Genomic DNA, 13,742 nt, shown 5'->3' with positions numbered 1-13,742 from the left:
GGCAGCAGGAATTGTCCTGCTTGTGTGGTTTTACATTCTAGCCTTTCTCAGTGGGGCGTTACTGCCCCCTAGGGGACATTTTGGAAACTTACGGAGTTTTTTTTCTGTTCGCAGAGATGGAGAGGCAGGCGCGAAGGCTTTTAGAAGCCATTGGGGTCTGAGATACTAAGATTCTGCGATGCTAGGGACGATCCCGCACAGTAAAGGATTTTCCAGCGCCCCTACAACCTTAAAAAGTGTCCGTACACATTCATGTGCTTGGAAAAATCTGTTTATAATTATCTGCGGCTACAACCAAACTATTTTACATCTAAATACGAAGTATATTTTGCACAGTTTTAATTAACACTGAATTTTCGAGGAATGCAACTACATGTAAATCAAGGCTTGATTGCACCTTGCTCGGAACTTTACCAGGAACTGTTCACCGTTTTGGAAAATCACTCCCCCACTGGCCACGCTGCTCCTGGCAGCTGAGACCTAAAAGTTTGCAGCTGTCCTTATCAGGTGACTCCCGGCCACTTCAATACTTCTTCCAGTGTAGTAGTACCAAGAATTTACAGATTGAAATACAGACTTTATAATAAAGAGAGTCACTGTGGCATTTAGATTCGTCTGATCAGATTCGGTATGGCAGGAGGGTGTGTAAGGCCAGAGTATACAAGGGCCCCATCCAAGACCTACCCAGTCAGAATCCCCAGTTAAAAGGTCTAACATTCCCTTTGGTACCTAAGCTCCTTTGATTTGGGTTTGTCACCCTCAGCCCAGGGTCCTGGCTTCTCGAGAGGGGAAGGTGAATTCTCCGGGAATAGTAAGCGGTGTGGTCCCTTCCTCTCTACCATTTCTTTGGAAACACGGTGCTTGTAACACAAGTACACCCTCAATAGCCCGTGGGCAAAAATCAGGCCAGTAATTCCCAGTGGGGTTGTTTCTGAACTGTCTCGGGCAGGTCCTGGCGGCCCAGCACTTGCCTCCGACCACTTGCCACTTTTCTGGAAGCTACGCGGCCGGGTGGCCCTCGGCCAGCCGTCAGCCTCTGGGGCTTTGGGTAAACTGCTCCACTGCACTTCCCCGTTATACTCAATACTACAGTTAGGGCATCGTGCTGATTGTTAAAGCCTGACTGAGCAGGCAGGTTATGTTTTTGAGTAATTTGTGTCAGTGCGGGAAGGGGGGACGATTAGGTGGGATGGGGCTGGAAGCCAGCTCCGCAGCCAGGGAAGGCTTGGGGACACTGGAGGGCCGGGTTTTGAGGGAGGCGCTGGCGGAATCGGAACTCGAGGGCACCTGCGCAGGAACTGAGGGACCGCGACGCTCCCGCCCAAGAGGCACCGGTGGGTGGAAGCCCCTGAGTTTCGGGGGAAAAATCCTTCTCCCTTAGAAACACTTTCCGGGAGGCGGCCGGCGGGAAGGCGGCAGAACTCCCGCGGGGGCCAGGAGCTGGGTGCGCCGCGCGTGGCCATGGAGACCGACGCGGCCCGGGACCGGAGACCGCCGTTCTGCAGCTCTCGTCTTCCCGGGCGGGGGCTCCACCCTTTCCCCGGGGCTCCCGGAGGCCCTGGGGGCAGCTCCGGGTTCGGACTGAGGGCGCCATCCACAGCATACCTGCTCCGCCGGCTCCGCGGGGCCAGAGTAGTGTCCCGGGTGGGTCCGGGTTCCAGACGCCTCTGCGCCCGCTGGCGGCCGGGGCGGAGCTGCGCTCGGGAGGGCGGGCGGGGCGCGGGGCCAGAGCGGCGAGAGGACGGGTCCACACAGTCCACCCGGAAGAGGGGTGGGGGCCGGCCGCGGCGTTTGGAGACCTGGCCGCGTAACCTCCGTCACCTTAGGTCGGGACTCCTCTGCTTACACTCGACAAGCATTCCGCTCCCGCTCCCAGTTCTTGCTTACGGTGTACCAGAGACTTTGCATATATTCTCTTTATGCTTTGCGACAACCGAGTCAGGTAGTAGTGGCCCAGTTTTACAACTGAGCTGGACTGAAAGTTTCTCGTGCAAGGTCTCAAATACTGTCAAGAGATGGAGACTGGAACGGAGCCCTGCTCTTTTGGCCACAGCTGGCGGCCTCCCATGGGGTCCTCTTATAAAACGAGCTACTGCCCAGTGGTCTGCAAAGATGCTCTCTCACCATCTCCCCATCGCCCCCTACACATTCCTCACTCCCACTGCACATCAAGGTGCCGTCAGAAACTTTTCATTATATGTTTACGCAGTTGAAAGGATGTTAATTTCCAGCAATTATAAATATTGACACAAGTAAAACATAACCAATGGAATCTAAATACCACGGCAATTTGAAACCCACCATATCTATATTTTTTAAAAAAGAAAGCTCTCCTTTAAGAATTAGAAAGTTTACATCATTCCTTTCTCTCCTTGAACTCGTATCTCCATACGTAGTTTTTCATGATTCAAAATCTTACCCATCACCCTGTCAATGGAAATTAATTTCTATTTCCTAATAGGCTTTTAAAAATTCATTAAAATTACTAATAGTACACAACTGATCCAAATAAATCACGAACTGATATTTATTAAATATAAAAAGTAACATAGTATTGGAAATTTCTCTCTTAAAGACGTGAATGGGCTTTCCTCTTCTACTCCCCAATTAGCTCAATTAGTATCCACAGATAATGCTTTTTGCTGGAATAAACAAAGTTCAACATTGAGTCTGCCCATGAAAAATTAATCAATAGTTAATCTAAGAAAGAAATGGAGAATTTTATTTGAGCCAACCTGAGGATTATAACCCAGGGGACAGTCTTTCAGAAAGCTCTGAGGATTGTTCCACCCAAAGCACAATTACATAAGTTTTCAAGACAAAAGGTTATATTGTACATCAAAGTAACATACTGACAGTTTACACAGTCCAGCAAGGTGAATAATGGGTCATTGTGACCCCTTACAGGATTAAGAAAGAAACGTTATCCCCTGAGAAGTTACCTTGCTGACACCAAGAGAAAATTGCTGTTTGGTGGGGGGGGGGGGGTTTGTGTTTTTTGGTGAGCAGGCATTTCTGTGTCTTCTAAGGGGATCTAGCTAATGTATAAAGCACATGCACAATGCACACTAAAAAGGGGTAGTGGTAGAAACCAACAGAGAGAAAAGAGAAAATTTTGTTTAAAAAATTTTCTTGTCCTATATTAAAAATAATTTTATTTCATCAAACCTTTTTTTAATCTCTTTTTTTTAAAGCTTAAGTGCTGAAAAACCTTATTCGTGTAAGTAAGTAAATGGAATTGGAAGTTTTGTTACAAGTGACCCTCAATTCTTGCCTCGTTGTATGTCAAGAATTATATAGTAATCTATCACTAAAAGTGGTTTCTAATCATCCATTAGAATCTCTTCAAATTCTGTTATAAGCAAAACCCTGCAAACCATCTGACTTTCAAAAGGATTTGTCATCCCATCAAGATTCATTCAATCTCTCAGTAACTATACATAGTTTCAAGTTCCCTGTGTTGGTTGGTTTGGAAATGTTTCCACCCTGGGGCAGTGCTAAGATTTGAGATGTCTAAGAGGTATCAAATACAGTATTTATGGAGGCCGAGTACCTGGCAACATCCTCTCCACTTGAGAATAGGCTGGATTTAGTGTCTCAGAGTGACTAGAACATGGAAACAAAATTAGGAACTTACAGCAGAGACCCCGGCAGACACTGCCTTAGCCAAGAGATCAAGGTTAACAACAGCAGTAATGTTGTGAGGAGATGGCACACCCCTGACAGGATGTATTGGGAAGGGCACTTCACATCTGTGGTGTTCAAACACTCACGCTCAGTCCCATCATGAGAAAAACATCAGACAATCCCAAATTGAGGGACATTTTACCAAACATCTAACCAGTATGCCTCAAAAATGTCAGGGTTCTGAAAAATAAGGGAAGATGGAGAGACTCAGAGACCAGAGGAGACTAAGGATGACCAAATGTTTAGAATATAAATAATGGGGGATGGGAGCGGGGGTGGTGAAAGCTACGACACAGTTTTTGTATGTTAAGATTTTTAAAAAATGTTTAACTCTTTAAAAGACATACGGAGTCCACATTTCAGCAGACCTTTATTAATGATCCTACTGTAGTCTCACAACTATTTCCCCCTTTTGTTTATCTGAGCATCGTTCCCTATACCAGGCCAGGCTTATGCTGTTCCCACACTTGCCCCTGTGGGATCCCCTGCGAAGAGCCAGTTTCTTTAGTAAAATAGTCTCCCTTCACTAAAGCATCACTGCATGAAATGACAGGCCTCGGCACATGTGTGTCATGGTGACCCAGACGTGTTGGGGTCCTGCCCGCCATTAGTTCCACAACACTGGTTTCTGCTACTTGCTGTATGGACTTCTCACCTTTGGCCCCATTCCTTTCTCATATACAGGACCACCAACTTCTGACCAGTTCTGTAGCCCACCCCACTCCTCCCATGGCTGATCCTCCGACCTGGGCTCTTTTGTGCATCCTGTGAGGGGCTGTATTTAAGGACAGCTGGTAGTTGGTGATCACTGAAGATGATTGATCACTACCCAGAAATAGGCCTTACTGAAAAATCACACACATTATTATGTTATAATTAAATATATTTAGATCCTCAAACCTTTAGGAGATATAAAAAGAGCTACATAGAAATAAGCATAAATCATAACAATGGAAATAATAACATTAAGGGCTGCCGTGATGGTCTAAGGTCAGCATCCCTATGAGGTAAGCATTGTTATCCTCATTTTGTAGTTGAGGAAATTCGGGCTCAAAGAGGTTAATTTCTCACAGTCACACAGGCAGTAGGTGGTAGCATTCAATTTCTGTCCTGACCGCAAAGCCCAAACCTCATAGCCATTCTGCTATGCCTTCTCCTCTGAATTCAAAAACTCATAAGAGTTCTAGATTTTTTATACCTTATCATACTAACCAGGAATAACTTTAAATATTCAGTTTCCTTCTCTTCACTCTGTTTCTAAAGGAAGATACACATCCCGTGAGTTAAGTATTATCCAAATATCAATTCCTCATGTTAAACGTCTCCTAAGTGTGACTAAGGAACATTTCCTTGCGTGTTATCCATCAGACACTCCTTGCCAGCCAGCTCGCTGTTTCAGTTCTGATACCCAGTCAGAGCTGTCATCTTCCTCAAAGTCCCTGTAAAAAAACAATCTGGATGTTAAGCCTCCATTTAAGGAGCACAGTTAATATTCGTCGATGGGTTCAAAGCAGTACACCACCGTAACAATACCGACATTTTTGAAAACTGAGCTCCATAAGGCAACTGAACAGAGGGAAAAATATGGTTAGCCTTCCAAAGGATCACTTCTTTCACTGTTTCTACAACTTTTTCAATATAAAAATCTGGTACATTAAAAAATAAGTCCAAGCTAAATGATTATAAACACATGGCTCAGTCATGAATTCTGTGATAATACCATAACACGTTACCCATGCCAGACAAAAGATCAAGATATAAGTATTCATTAACGATGTAAAGTAATATAACCAGCTCCTGCTAAACCAGAAATGATTAAAGTACAAATTTTTCTTTTTTTTGCGGTACACGGGCCTCTCACTGTTGTGGCCTCTCCCGTTGCGAGGCACAGGCCCCGGACGCGCAGGCTCAGCGGCCATAGCTCATGGGCCCAGCAGCTCCACGGCACGTGGGATCTTCCCGGACCGGGGAACGAACCTGTGTCCCCTGCATCAGCAGGCAGACTCTCAACCACTGCGCCACCAGGGAAGACCTAAAGTACAATTTAAATGACATGCACGCACACGCTATCTGGGTGTTATCACTTACGTATCCTCCTCATCCAGTCCAGGTTCAAGTCTCTCTGGATCCAAAATGACAGAATCATGACTTCCATCAACATCGTCTGATGCTTCTGTTTCCTCATACAGGGGGCCTTTCAAGAACCCTTCTGCACCTTCAGAGGAATTTTAACAGAAATTATGCCAAGTTAAGCAGTTTTTACTTATTTCGTTCATGTTGCACTAAATTCCTCCAAAGGCTTGTGGGCTAATTGAGGGCAATGCCATGCTCTGTATTTTTCTGTAGTGTCTCCCTGCATTACCCAGCATGATTCTGGCATAAAACAGGCCCAGTAACCACCAGTATGGGTATTAAATTTTTAAACAGCATTTTCTTCAAAACAAAAACTCATAAAATTATAATTTAAACCCTCAAATATATGAACCCATATTAAAGCATTAAAAGTTGTCTTTGGACAGCTGGATAACAGGTCATTTTTTCTTCTTTGAGCTCTCCCCTCCCCCTAAGTTTTCCCAATGGAGGGGAATAAAATTAGAGAATTAACACCAAATGCATATGCATGCTTTAAAATTTTTTTCCTAGTAATTACTTTCAAATTTTTGCTTACAAAATGATAACCTAACATGAAAATGTGGGTTCAATCTTTATAAAAATCCTTTCACAGTAGAGCTATGATATATATATATATATATATATATATATTTTTTTTTTTTATGATATATTTTTTAAATAGTGACTTTCCTGAAATGACAACATCTTCATCAATGGGCCAGAAACAAAATCCAGGATCTATAATTGCTAAAACAAAAGTCATAATCATTAACCTTCCTTAACACCTGCCTCCCAATGCACCCACCTCTCCTAGGGACACATAACTGTCTGCACACAGCTCTATCAGACACGTGGTACACAGCTCTACGATGCTCTGCTTGTGTGTTGGTCTCCCAAATAACCAACTCTTTCAAGGAAGGAATTATGTTTTATTCTTTTTTTTTAAATCTTAACCTAGTACATGTTAGGCACTCAATAAATACCGATCAAATCAACAAATACACTAAATCTGCTACAATACATACAGTCAAGGCTTGCCACACCATGACATGCTCTCCTTGGCATAATTTATCTTAGATCTTAAACCAAGCAAGATGGCTTCAGTAATTGAATTATCAAAATCAAACACACGTGCACTCACACATACACACCCTTATTTCAGTCCTTTGGCCCAGATTCCTAAGGATAGTATCTTAAAAATTTATGTTGTATAATTTTAGTGAAAATGTCTGTAGAAACGATAAAAAAAGTCAAATCCTAATTGTTCATCTTTTTTTGTGTGTTCTATTCAATATAACAGAATCCAAGTACAGAGCCAAAGAAATCTTGAAGTTCCTCAGCGTTTACTAGGATAAAGTCTGAGCTACAGAGTCCCTAAAGCAGGGGTGTATTTGCACGGTAAAAACGGGCCACACTTCAAAGTGATCACATGATTATTAAAAAATAAGCAAACAAATGGGCAAACAAGGAATGAAGCTGTATGGGAAATTTTAATTATGGCTTCAGACTGGCTAGAAAAGATTCAAGAAAACCTAAAACTACAATGCTATTAAATATTTCATAACTTTAAGATCAAAGTGTTTCTGGGAGGAGGGAACAAGGAGTTATCATCTAATGGATACACAGTTTCCATTTTGGAAGATGGAATGTGGTAATGACTGCACAATGTGAATGTACTTAATGCTCCTGAACAGTACACTTAAAAATGGTTAAAATGGTAAATTTTATGTTATGTATATTTTACCACAATTTTTTCAAAAAAATCAAAGGGTTTCCACAGTTATGTAACAGACATGAATCACCTGGTCTACATATTGTGTATGTTTGAAATGCCAAGCTGAGGTCAGCATGCTTAAGAATGTTCAACAAGGTCTCAGGAGTCTCTTTGAGCCACTGCTTACGGGTATTATTTTCACTGTACTTTATTACAGAACCACCTAGTTGGGTAAAGATAAAAAATTAGTCCCAAATAAAAAAGATTTTCAGCATATATCTTCAGATCATATTTCAAGCAAAGCTAATTATATTTAACTCTCTACGCAGATTTATTTCACTTGCCTGTATGAGCAGCGCTCTGATGTGTGATAACCAAATATCCTTCACAGAGTGACATTAAAAAAAGAAAAAACTCTGGCTCATTAAACACCTATTAGACAACGTTCCATAATAAAATAATAGAATTCAATGTACTAACCCCTATCGTCCTCTGCCGTTAAACTGGAGGTGAGTAAGGATGCATTTTCCAAAGCTGTAAGAGCTGTACTGGATACATTTTTCTCCCACTGTCGCCTGAGAGGACCTGGTGAACTGGCTTTTAAAGTGTAAAGAAGAACTGCTGAGCTTAATCTTTTATTTATTCATCTATATGCACACAAGTACTTCTCTAAAAGAAAAGTATTTCTTTTCTCTTTCAAACTCAGATCTAACGATCCCCTCCTCTGCTCTTTGCAATCCTCAACCGCATCACTCTTTCAAGTCTAAGTAGTAAAGGGGATGAAAAAGAAATCCAAATGAAAAGGTAAAGCTAATCATTAAAGTGAATTTTTTAAAATGCTATGTACAGGGGCTTCCCTGGTGGCTCCATGGTTAGGAATCCGCCTGCCAGTGCAGGGGACACGGGTTCGAGCCCTGGTCCAGGAAGATCCAACATGCCACGGAGCGGCTAGGCCCGTGCACCACAACTACTGAGCCTGCGCTCTAGAGCCCACGAGCCACAACTACTGAGCCTGCGCTCTAGAGCCCACGAGCCACAACTACTGAGCCCGCATGCCTAGAGCCCGTGCTCCGCAACAGGAGAGGCCACAACAATGAGAAGCCCGCGCACCACAATGAAGAGTGGCCCCCACTTGCCACAACTAGAGAAAGCCTGCGTGCAGCAACCAAGACCCAACGTAGCCAAAAATAAATTTATTTTTTAAAAAAATGTTATGTATATACTCACATATTACACAATGTACAAGAATTTAAAGGCCCAAGAGGACTTAGGTAGACACTGTGTGCCAGGCTTTTTATGGTGGAGAGCACAACAAATACTATTTTTTCTGAAGCCTCTTATTAATAAACACAATTTTCTCTTTTTTTAATAGGTAAATAAAATATTCCTATAACACTACTGGATAAGCAAACACAAATCTGCCTATCTACTTGCTTATGAAGCCTATGACCTAGTAAGGTGGAAACTGGTGTTCCTTGTATATTCCCCAGTTCTCCACTTATACAATGATTAGAATTTGAATAACTTACCTGTCCCTTCTCTGTTTACTCTCCTCAGTGCACTTTCAACCGAATTTTTATTAATGCTTTCTAAGTCAGTGTGGCTACACTTTCCACCTGGTTCTTCCCTTTGCTTTAAAAGAAATTAAAAATAAAGATTAAGTAACGCTTGAATTGCTGCAAAAAAAGGTAAACAAGTAGGCAAAGACAGCTATTTTAACTTTAAATATAGATGGATTAAACATCAATAACCACAGAACCCCATACATCCATGTAAATTAAGTCATATAATCATATATATGTGTATATTAAAAAACATACATATGGGGCTTCCCTGGTGGCACAGTGGTTAAGAGTCCGCCTGCTGATGCAGGAGGCGCGGGTTCGTGCCCCGGTCCGGGGGGGATCCCGCGTGCCGCGGAGCGGCTGGGCCCGTGGGCCATGGCCGCTTGGCCTGCGCATCCGGAGCCTGTGCTCCGCAATGGGAGAGGCCGCGGCAGTGAGAGGCCCGCGTACCGCAAAAAAAAGAAAAAAGCAAAACAAAACAACAACAAAAAAATCATATATATGCACATACATATGTATAAATATATGTATATTAATAGTCGTATACCTTAATAGCCATTAATATCAGTCACTGCAAATGTGAAAAGGACATATAAAAATGACAGAAATATTTGAGAGGTCTTTATAGAGGAAATGAGCAATGAAAAATGTCTGGGCTTTTCATGCTGGAAATATCTAAATGAAATATTTTATAAAGTTACCATACAGACGGTCCTCGAATTACGATGGTTCGACTTATGATTTTTCAACTTAATGATGGTGTGAAAGTGATACACATTCAGCAGAAACTGTATTTCAAATTTTGAATGTTGCTCTTTTTCCCAGGCTAGTGATATGCCGTATGATACCCTCTCGTGATGCTGTGTAGTGGCAGAGAGCCAAAGCTCCCACTTAGCCACGTGATCACAAGAGTAAATAGCCGATACACTTACAACTATTCTGTACGCAGGCAACCACTGATTTTCACTTTGAGTTCAGTATTGAATACACTATATGAGATATTCAACACTTTATTATAAAATAAGCTCTGTGTTAGATGATTTTGCCCAACTGGAGGCTAATGGAAATGTTCTGAGCACATGTAAGGTGGGCTGGGCTAAGCTAGGATGTTTGGTGGGTTAGGTACATTAAATGCCTTTTCAACTGGGAGGATGGGATTTCTATGTCTTGACTGTGGTGCTGGTTATATGACTGTATACAATTACCAAAATTCATCAAACTGCATGCTAAAACTGAGTAAATCTTACTGCATATAAATTAGGCCTCAATAAAGCTGGAAATAAAGAGATATTACTATGCAAAGAAAAAAGTACAGGGGCAGAATATATTCCATTTGTAGTAACATAATGGGGAATGGTGTTATTTATTTACAACCTAAGGTTCATCCAAAAAATTTACAAGTTTAATTACTAGTACATTCCATAAACAGAATCATCTGTTGTTACTACATCTTTTCCTTTGAGTGTTAAAAGGTTGATTAAAATGATGAAGAAAGAAAAAAATTATCAATAGGACACCAGTTACTGGGTTGGGTGTGGCAAAACTGGGAAGTGGATTTGCTGTTACTGTTTATGACTTAACTGCCGCTATCATGTAAAAGGGCACAGCTGCCTGGAGCCAAATGGGACAAACAGAACCTTGAATGCCAGGCTGAAAAATGTCCACTCAATTCGTGGGCTTAATGGGGAGGCACTAAAAGTTTTTGAACAGAAAAATGTCAAGATCAAAATAGTGATCTACGTATTATTTAGCCATAAAAAGGAAATTCTGATACAGGCTATACCATGGATGAACCTTGAAAATATTAAGTAAGCAGAAGAAGCCAGACACAAAGGGACAAATATTGTGTGATTCCACTTACTTGAAATATCTAGAATAGGCAAATTCATAGAGACAGAAAGCAGAATAGAGGTTACCAGGGGCTGAGGTGGAAGGGAGGGTGGGGAGGAATGGGTAGTTATTGTTTAATGGGTTTCTGTTTGGGGTGATGAAAAAGTATTGTGAATGTATTAAATTCTCACAATTCAGCTTAAAAATTGCTGAAGTGATAAATCTTATGTTTTATATATATATATATATATATATATATATATATATATAGTACCACACACACAAGACCAACCAAGAGCCAGGCTAAAACAAGACTTTCATGCCTATAAGCAGGGCTAAGTTTGCTCACATCTATATTGAAACCACTTGTCATCCATAATTAGAAATGAAAAAACAAATAAATGCTGATCTAAAGTGGCTCAGCTGGCAGTACAAAGAACAGCCGCCAGTTACTTCACAGGCCAAAAGATGAAAAACTCCTGAACCCAGGGACCAGGCAACAGTCTTCCAAATATCTCCCAGCACCTAATGATGCCAGGTACCCAGTAGACAATTTTAGAAATTTAACTTTAAAGCACTTACCACTGTGCTTGCTTCATTTTCCAAAGCTATCCTGATTCTGCTGGGGTCTGCTCAAAGAGAAAAGAGAAGTTAGAGTGAAAACACACAAAGCTTGAGTGACAAAGACAAATGAAGTTTTTAAAGTCAAAGAACCAAAGCACTAGCCCATACAGTGATATCAAGCTTTAACTGCCTAATAATACACCTCAGCTGTTAAAGAGATTATTTCTGCTGTTTTATTCTAATGTTAACATCTGCAAGTTAAGACATCTCTATTCACTTATGCCAACCCATTTAGGCACCAGGAGGTAAGACGCTCTGTATACTCGGAAGGTCATTATCACCTTTAGCATAAGCTTGCTACCCAGTCTGCTTTTCCTGACAGCTATTACAGTAGGTGGAATAGGTATCCCTCTCAAGAAATCAGCTACTTATTCCCTGATGAGGGCCCAGCACCAGTCACAGAGGCAGGATGGCTCCTGACTGATTTTCCGCTGCCAGAGCCTGGGGTCCGTGTTCCTCATTCATTCAGCATTTTAAACAATTGCTACTGAGCATCTATGATGACGGCACTGAGGATACAACAGTGAGCAAATGAGACACGGTCCCTGCCCTCACACAGCTTTCACTGTTCTGGTCTCACTGGCTACAGACTAGATGGAGACATCACCAGACACGTGCTCCCCATATGGTGGCTCCTCCGCACTGGCTTACTCCTCTTTTTTTTAGAAATTGTAAAACTACACTTTCCTATCTTGAAACTACACTGTCTTGAAACTGTTCTTAGACTGCTTTTGTTGTTGTTGCTCAGCATTTTAAAACTAATTTCCCACTACCCTGGGATGTGAACAGAAGCTACGAAACAGTACATAAAATAAAATCAACACTAAAACTGCTGAAGCAAAGGTAACTGACTACCTCTTAAGTAACGGAAAAAAATGCTGAATTGTAAGACTGAGGGTTTATATCACTAAAAGGGTTTACATTCTTACAAAAGTAACATTTAAAATTTAACTTCAAGAAAACAGTTTAGAAATGTTTCTTCTGAAACTAACATGACCTTGTAAATCAACTATACTTCAATAAAAAAGAAATTTAAAAAAATAGAAATGTTTCTTTTGTAGTATATAACACTAAGATAACAGGCACTAAATAATGGAGGTTTTACAACATCTTCCTACAGTGGATGACCTTCTACACGTCTTAATTCTTCTCTCTTATCCTGGTCATCGTTGGATTTCTTCAGATGAAAGATGTGTCATTGATGACAAATGAAAAGCAACAAAAATAGCCTTGAAAAAACTGAGATGACAACTTCCAAAGAGACAATAAATTACATTTGAAATTTGCTCAGGATTGACTACAGATGTATGGAAATTTTGTGCACCTGTTATGTGGATAGTTCCAACTTTTAAAAAGACTCCATTAAAAAAATTTTGTTTATAAGATGGTCCTTAGGGATACAATTGCCTATATTGTATTTTCATGGTTAGATTCCTAGGTAAGACCACAGAATCCTTCTACCTGATCCATAACAAACTAGAGTAAATATGGTTCTAAAATGAAACAGAGAACAATCTTTACATCTCTAAAATTTCCAAACTAGGTTTTTTTTGATCCCTGGAAAACTAAATGTATAAGATTCAGTATAGAATTATGCCTGAAGGAATAAGAAGCAAATTTTGATTTGAGGAGTATCTCTGGAAATCATCTCTAATAACTTGAAAATTGTATTTTTCCTTTTTGTTATACTGTATTTTAAAAGAACACAAAAAATAAGCTTTTCAAAATTCTTACCCTTTTTTCTTGGTGTACTATGCATAGATTTTTTGGTTTCTTCTAATACCTGTTCACCATATTCTGTGATGATCTGAAAGTTTAAAGCAGAGAATTTAAAGATGTGAAAGATGCTTTTCTTTAGGTACTGCCATAACATCATTTAATTATCAAGGTTCTTCCCCACAGTAATAAAGTTGAAAAGTAGAGATGCCATTTAAAAGATCCATGTAGGAACTTCCCTGGTGATCCAGTGGTTAAGACTCTGTGCTTCCACTGCAGGGGGCAAGGGTTCGATCCCTGGTCAGGGAACTAAGATCCCACGTGCCGCAAGGCACAGCCAGAAAAATAAATAAATAAATAATAAATAAATAAATAAAAGATCCACGTAATTTAAACAAACAGACATTCACATACGTCCAAAAAGATCTGGAAGGATAATGCAAACAACATCCAAGATTATACTTGGGGACTAGCATCATGGAAAGAAGTGTAGG

General features: G+C 40.9%; 1 protein-coding gene across 1 annotated transcript in view; it reads right to left on the bottom strand.

Annotated features, from left to right (window-relative positions):
- Positions 1 to 4,549: 4,549 nt before the first annotated feature.
- NEK3 (NIMA related kinase 3) overlaps positions 4,550 to 13,742 on the bottom strand; it is a 21,633-nt gene continuing 12,440 nt past the window's right edge. The window contains exons 9-15 of the mRNA XM_007471681.1: positions 13,267 to 13,339; positions 11,491 to 11,537; positions 9,043 to 9,145; positions 7,994 to 8,110; positions 7,602 to 7,736; positions 5,776 to 5,902; positions 4,550 to 5,126 (exon numbers count right to left, since the gene is read on the bottom strand). Of these exons, the coding sequence (XP_007471743.1) occupies positions 5,045 to 5,126; positions 5,776 to 5,902; positions 7,602 to 7,736; positions 7,994 to 8,110; positions 9,043 to 9,145; positions 11,491 to 11,537; positions 13,267 to 13,339 (684 nt within the window). The 3' untranslated portion in view covers positions 4,550 to 5,044. The remainder of the gene's footprint in view (positions 5,127 to 5,775; positions 5,903 to 7,601; positions 7,737 to 7,993; positions 8,111 to 9,042; positions 9,146 to 11,490; positions 11,538 to 13,266; positions 13,340 to 13,742) is intronic.

This window comes from Lipotes vexillifer, unplaced genomic scaffold, assembly GCF_000442215.2.
Source record: "Lipotes vexillifer unplaced genomic scaffold, Lipotes_vexillifer_v1.1 scaffold470, whole genome shotgun sequence".
Lineage (NCBI taxonomy): Eukaryota > Metazoa > Chordata > Mammalia > Artiodactyla > Lipotidae > Lipotes > Lipotes vexillifer.
This window is presented reverse-complemented; position numbering and strand designations above follow the sequence as displayed.